Consider the following 7,500-nt stretch of genomic DNA (forward strand, 5'->3'; position numbering starts at 1 on the left):
ATCTTTCTAAAGGTGGAGCAGATTCTGAACGTCAGTCGTCCTCTGTTTCTCCTGTGATGTGTCTCGTAAGATCAGGCTGAAGACATAAAGGCTCCTCAGAAGATGTGAGATGAAAGCGAAGCTCCTCAAAAGATCCCCGTGATCGGGTTCTTCTAGAAAACGGTTGATGGAGAATGGAGTAAAGACAGTAAGAGTCCATCTGGAGATGTGAGCTTTACTTGATCACAATCAGTCCAGATCTGAGCCCAGAAGATGAAGAATGAAGAGCTTTGACTGAATCAGACGCTAAACTCTCATCAGAGACAGAACACACCGGGACACTTCATGGTTACTGCTCTTGAAAAAAAAAAATTGATCTTGAGAAGTAAAATAACTTGTTTTCTGAAAATATTATCTCCACATTTTGTTATTTTTTTTTTAAACAAGTAAATATATCTGCATATAATGTTAGAAAAATAATCTTGCTTAGTCTTTGAGTTAGGGTTACTTTACTTCTAGCACTGACAGGTATTTTCCCTTGTTTTTAAGAGCTCATATGATGTTGCTAAAAAGAAGATTATTTTGTGTATTTGGTGAAATGCTGCGATGACTTTTTGGTGCCTCCTTAAAAAAAACAACTACTAAAGTTACGAGATTAAAGTAAAAATGTTTCGAGAATAAATTAGAAATAGAAATCAGAGAATAAAGTACTATGAGAATAAAGTCGAAGTATTTTGAGAATGAAGTTGAAATGTTTTCGAAAATAAATATGTAATAAATATAACGTTGCGGTCTGTGTGTCAGGTGCTGAGTGTGTGTCGGGGACAGCATGGCTCCTCGGCCGTCCTCAGGAGAGTTATGGGGCCTTCACCTGATGCCTCCTCGGATCCTGGTGGACTGCTGCCTGCCGAACGGGATCCTGGTGAGTCTGGAGTGTCTGAGAGAAGCTCCTCTGACCAGCATCAAGCAGCAGCTCTTCAGTGAGGCCCGCAAATACCCGCTCTACCACCTGCTGCAGGTACACACACACACACACACACACACACGGAGACACAGAGACACAGAGACACACACACACACACACACACGGAGACACAGAGACACAGAGACACAGAGACACACACACACACAGAGAAACATAGAGAGACACACACACACACGCACACACAGAGACACAAAGACACACACACAGACACACGGAGACACAGAGACACACACACAGACACACACACAGAGAAACATGGAGACACACACACACGGAGACACAGAGACACACACACACACACACACACACGGAGACACAGAGACACAGAGACACACACACACACACACACACACACACGGAGACACAGAGACACAGAGACACACACACACACACACACACACAGAGACACAGAGACACACACACACACACACACACACACGGAGACACACAGACACACACACACACACACACACAGACACACACACAGACACACACACGGGAGACACACAGACACACACACACACACACACACACGGAGACACAGAGACACACACACACAGACACACACACACACACACAGAGACACAGAGACACACACAGACACACAGACACACACACACACACACACACACACACACACAGACAGACAAACACAGAGACACACACACACACAGAGAGACAGAGACACACACACACACACACACACACACACACACAGAGACACACACACAGACACACACACACACACACACACACACACACACAGACAGACAAACACAGAGACACACACACACACAGAAACAGAGACACAGAGACACACACACACACACAGAAATAGAGACACAGAGACACACACACACACACACACACACACACACAGAGACACAGAGACACACACACACAGAGACACACACACACACACACACACACACACACACACACACACACACACACACACACACACACACACACACACACACACACACACACAGGTATATTTGTAGCAATAGACAACAATACATTGTATTGGGCAAAATTAATATTTTTCCTTCTAGCATATTATGTAAGATATTTTGATATATTTTAATTTTTTTTCCTATTGTAAATATATAAAAACTGTTTGATTAGTAATTCGATTAGTAAAGGCAATTTTCTTACTAAGTCAATTTTTTTTCTCCTTCAAATTCCTATTAGAGCAAATCATACATCAGTAGAAATACAAATTATTTAAAAATCTCCGTTTTAGCCAGATGGACTCTGTAGAGTGGTTTGGTGCTCCAGGGTCCAGATTAATGAGATGTTCCTCACGAATGTTCTGCTGCGTCTCAGGAGGAGTCCTGCTACATCTTCGTGGGAGTGACCCAGGAGGCCGAGCGCGAGGAGTTCTACGACGAGACACGACGTCTGTGTGACCTGCGCCTCTTTCATCCCATCCTGAAAGTCATCGAGCCGCTCGGGAACAGAGAAGAGAAGATCCTCAACCGGGAGATCGGTCAGTGTGTCTCCTGATTAGAGACTGTTTAATGAACGAGTGGAGGTCAATATCAGCGGCGAGGAATGTCACTTTTAAAAGTAAGGCATTATAATATTTCTGTTGCTGTGTCTCTTTCTTTGGGTGTGTGTGTCTGCGTTTCTCTCTGTTTCTTTGTCTGCCTCTGTGTGTCTTTGTCTCTCTGCGTCTCTGTTTCTCTCTGTTTTTCTCTGTGTCTTTGTCTCTCTCTGTGCTCCGTGTCTCTGTGTCTCTCTTTGTGTCTCTCTCTCTCTCTGTCACTTTCTGTGTCTCTACCTTTCTCTGTGTGTCTCTGTCTCTCTGTGTGTCTCTGTCTCTCTGTCTTTCTGTGTGTCTCTGTCTCTCTGTGTGTCTTTGTGTCTCTCTCTGTGTGTCTGTGTTGCTCTCTCTCTGTCTCTATCTTTCTCTGTGTGTCTCTGTCTCTCTGTGTGTCTCTGTCTCTCTGTGTGTCTCTGTCTCTCTGTGTGTCTCTGTCTCTCTGTGTGTTTCTGTGTGTCTCTGTCTCTCTGTGTGTCTTTGTGTCTCTCTCTGTGTGTCTGTGTTGCTCTCTCTCTGTCTCTATCTTTCTCTGTCTCTCTGTGTGTCTCTGTCTCTCTGTGTGTCTCTGTCTCTCTGTGTGTCTCTGTCTCTCTGTCTTTCTGTGTGTTTCTGTGTGTCTCTGTCTCTCTGTGTGTCTTTGTGTCTCTCTCTGTGTGTCTGTGTTGCTCTCTCTCTGTCTCTATCTTTCTCTGTGTGTCTCTGTGCCTCTCTCTTTGTCTGTGTCTCTTTCTCTCTCTGTATCTTTGTTTCTCTGTTTCTCTCTGTGTCTCTGTCTCTCTGTTTGTCTGTGTGTCTCTGTCTCTCACTGTCTCTTTTTGTGTCTCTGTCTCACTGTGTCTCTGTCTCTTTTTGTGTTTGTGTGTCTCGGTCTCTCTCTGTGTCTGTGTGTCTCTGTCTCTCTGTGTTTCTCTGTCTCTCTGTCTCTTTTTTGTCTCTGTGTGTCTCTGTCTCTCTGTGTCTCTGTCTCTCTTTTTGTCTGTGTGTCTCTGTCTCTTTTTGTGTCTCTGTCTCTCTGTGTGTCTCTGTCTCACTGTGTGTCTCTGTCTCTCTGTGTCTCTCTCTCTCTCTGTGTGTCTCTGTCTCTCTCTGTGTGTCTCTGTCTCTGTATCTCTCTCTGTCTCTGTCTCTGTGTGTGTCTCTGTCTCTCTCTCTCTCTCTGTGTGTCTCTGTCTCTGTCTCTCTCTGTCTCTCTCTGTGTGTCTCTGTCTCTCTGTGTGTCTCTGTCTCTGTGTGTCTCTGTCTCTGTCTCTCTCTGTGTGTCTCTGTCTCTGTGTGTCTCTGTCTCTCTGTGTGTCTCTGTCTCTCTGTGTGTCTCTGTCTCTGTCTCTCTCTGTCTCTCTGTGTGTCTCTGTCTCTCTGTGTGTCTCTGTCTCTGTCTCTCTCTGTCTCTCTGTGTGTGGGGTCAGGTTTCGCCATAGGTATGCCGATCTGTGAGTTCGAGCTGGTGAAGGACCCGGAGGTGCAGGACTTCCGCAGGAACATTCTGAGCGTGTGCAGGGAGGCGGTGGAGGAGCGTGAAGGTGGAGGAGCACACACTCAGGCTCTCTACGTCTATCCTCCCAATGTGGAGTCCTCCCCCGACCTGCCGCAGCACATCTACAGCAAACTCGACAAAGGTGCGTCTTATTCATATCATCACACTAATACTGCATCCAAGTTTATGAGAAGTACAATTAGGTACTTTTAAAAAAATAATTCATTACAGTTACTAATTACATTATCGATATTGTGTTTAGAGTATTTTACTAATTACTCTGTCTAAAAAGTAATTTAGTTACTCAGATCGCTAATAGGCTACATCTTCAAATTCCTAAACCTCTCTTTGGTTATAAATAATAGAAATACTATGTAACATATCTGAACAAAGCGGCTGAAAACCACAGAAAGTAGACTGCAGCAGTAATATTTAGTCACACATGATTTAGTTGATCCGTGTCTGCGCAGGCCGCCTGATCGTCACTATCTGGGTGATCGTGTCCCCGTCTAACTCCAAGCAGAAGTACACTCTGAAGATAGCACACGACTCTCTGCCGGAGCAGCTGATCGCAGAGGCCATCCGCAAGAAGACGCGCAGCATGCATCTGTCTGCGCAGCAGCTGCGTCTCTGTGTGCAGGAGTACCAGGGCCAGTACATGCTCAAAGTGTGCGGCTGCGACGAGTATCTGCTGGAGAAGTACCCCCTCAGCCAGTACAAGGTGCCTGTCACACAAAATCTAACTTTTAGTCAAATTAAAAGCTGGCAGTGTTTTGGTTACTAACAGCAGCTGATGCGTCCTGTAGCTATGGCAACAGCTGCAAAAGTAGCGTTAGCTGGCTTTAGAAGTTAACGAGGAGGGTAATGTCGGTTTGTGGTAGAAAAGCATTTTTTGCAGTGTATCTGTAGGCTTTTTTCTGCCGCCAGAGGACAGTAGTGAAGTATTTTTACTCTGCTGTACGTTTTCAAGTGTTTATTATACAGGGAAGGAAACAGTATGATGCTCAAAACAGTTTAGTCCAGGAGCTCCGGATCTTCTCCACTTCTCTTCTTGTTCTTGTTGTTATGGAAACGACTCTCCGCTCACTTGTCATTGGTCAGCTGTCAAAAAGGCACTTGATGTATGGTGTTTTTTTTTCAGAAAATCCAAACTTTTTTCAGCTTGAAAAGAGGCTGTGAGCTGCAGAAAAAGACACGGCGATGAGGTTTAAAAAGCACTCGGTTTAGTCCATAGGATTATAAAATAAAACAGACAGCTTTAAAAAGCATAGCCTTATTCTGCTTTGAGGAGTACATTCAGAATCAGAATTATTGCATTTTCACGTCAGAACAAATCAAGAGAACATCTCAATGGAGACAAGGTTTTTTGTGGTTTCAATCTTCAGTGCTTTTATCTCAGTGTAGAGAAACAGTAAGGAAATGGTTGCCAGATTGGGAGGATCGTGTTAAAAAAGTGAGTTTACATCTTGCAATTCTAAAAAAAATAAAAATAATAAAAATAAAAGATAACAGGAACACTCCACTTTTTTGGTTAATAAGTTTAGTTTTGGAATCCACTCAGTGTCCCCTGATAGCACTTTTAGCATAGCTTAGCATAGATCATTGAATCCAATTAGACCAGTAGCATCACGTTCAATAATGACCAAAAGGTTAAGAAATTTTTCTATACTAAAATTAAAAGTGCTATTGCCGGACCCAGAGAGAGATCAGATGAATGGATTGCAAAAAGGTAAATCTCATTAACTCTGGGAGAGTTGGAGAATGAGCCTATTTCCAAAAAAAGTGGAGTGTTCCTTTAATACAGTGGCAGAAATTGGCTTTGACACTAACTGGGGGATTAAAGTCTTAATGCATGTGGAGGCTTGTTTCCAACGATAATACAAGATAATGTGCACAAAAAAAAACTACCAGATGATTACTATTGAAGATATTAATGCTTAAACAACTGAGAAAAATTATAATCACATTAAAATACATGTTTGTGCAGCTGTAGTTACTCTCAGTGTTGGTCTGACATGACATCTTTCTCCTTTTTGTGATGGTAAAATTGTGATGATCTACTCTCAATCACGTCGTTACAAACCTGTATGGGATTCTTTATTCTGATAAACACAAAAGAAGAATGTCGGTAACCAAACAGCTGCTGGCAGCCATTGACTTACATCGTATTTTTTCCATATAGAAGTCAATGGCTACCGTCAACTGTTTGGTTACCAACATTTTTAATGGTATCTTCTTTTGTGTTTAGCAGAAACTCATACAGGTTGGGTGAATAAAAACTATCACTTTAAGCTCACAGTATATTTTTTGTCCTAGTATGCGAGCGCTGTTTTTGGACTGTCATACTTCATACTCGCTTATTCTTTTGTCCACAAGGTGGCGACACTGATCAGACAGTCAGCTTCTAAGAGACTTTCTTGTCTTAAAGGAACACTTGACTCAAATATTTACTCACCCTTGAGTTGATGCAGAGCCGAGAGAGAGCTTCCTCCTGGTTATCTGTGGAAAGTCAAACTGACTGGAGTCTGCAAGCACTCAACATGCTTCAAAGTCACTTCTAAAAGTCTAAACGGTTCTCTGTATGACACACATCCTTCTAAACGAACAGCTCGTGAACAGCACTGGTTTACTGATGACCTTCACAGCGATCGTGTTTGAAAACACAGACATCATTTGTTCACTTACTAATCAGAAACATTATTTTCTACCCGGCCTGCTTGTATTTATTCATATAACCCAGATGGAGTGTGTGTGTGTGTGTGTGCAGTACATCCGGAGCTGCATCACGCTGGGCCGGCTGCCTCACCTCATGCTGGTCAGTAAGGACAGTCTGTACAGTCAGCTGCCGTCCAGCGGCTTCATGGCCCCGTCCTACAGCCGCCGCACACCTCAGCCCAGCCCCTGCCCCGGAGGAGCCGACCCCGGGGCCCCGCGCTCCCTCTGGGCCTTCAACACACACCTGAGAGTCCGGCTCCTGTGTGCCACCTACGTCAACGTTAACATCAGAGACATCGACAAGGTGACACACACACACACACACACAGACACTGAGACAGAGAGAGACACAACAGTCATTCATCTGTGTGTGTGTGTGTGTGTGTGTGTGTGTGTGTGTGTGTGTGTGTGTGTGTGTGTGTGTGTGAGACAGATCTACGTCAGGACAGGAATATATCACGGAGGAGAACCGCTGTGTGACAACGTCAACACACAGAGAGTGCCCTGCTCCAACCCGAGGTAACACACACACACACACACACACAGACAGACAGATACACACACACACACACACACACACACACACACACACACACACACACAGACAGACAGATACACACACACACACACACACACACAGACAGATACACACACACACACACACACACACACACACACACAGATAAACACACACACACTCTCACACACACAGACAGACAGACAGACACACACACACACACACACAGATAAACACACACACACACTCTCACACACACACACACACACTAAGAAGAAGAA

The 7,500-nt window shown here is 44.2% G+C and overlaps 1 protein-coding gene across 3 annotated transcripts in view; it reads left to right on the forward strand.

The window, feature by feature from the left end:
* The window catches only part of zgc:158659 (uncharacterized protein LOC791141 homolog), a 19,868-nt gene that overhangs the window by 2,528 nt on the left and 9,840 nt on the right, over nucleotides 1–7,500 (forward strand). For 2 of the 3 annotated variants that reach the window (XM_043232646.1, XM_043232647.1), the window contains exons 2-7: nucleotides 784–997; nucleotides 2,294–2,456; nucleotides 3,920–4,129; nucleotides 4,458–4,708; nucleotides 6,755–7,006; nucleotides 7,136–7,221. In XM_043232646.1, the coding sequence (XP_043088581.1) occupies nucleotides 809–997; nucleotides 2,294–2,456; nucleotides 3,920–4,129; nucleotides 4,458–4,708; nucleotides 6,755–7,006; nucleotides 7,136–7,221 (1,151 nt within the window). In that variant the 5' untranslated portion in view covers nucleotides 784–808. Of the gene's footprint in view, nucleotides 365–783; nucleotides 998–2,293; nucleotides 2,457–3,919; nucleotides 4,130–4,457; nucleotides 4,709–6,754; nucleotides 7,007–7,135; nucleotides 7,222–7,500 lie in introns of all 3 variants that reach the window. The other variant, XM_043232648.1, reaches the window with a different exon arrangement.

Source organism: Puntigrus tetrazona, unplaced genomic scaffold (assembly GCF_018831695.1).
Source record: "Puntigrus tetrazona isolate hp1 unplaced genomic scaffold, ASM1883169v1 S000000586, whole genome shotgun sequence".
Classification (NCBI taxonomy): domain Eukaryota; kingdom Metazoa; phylum Chordata; class Actinopteri; order Cypriniformes; family Cyprinidae; genus Puntigrus; species Puntigrus tetrazona.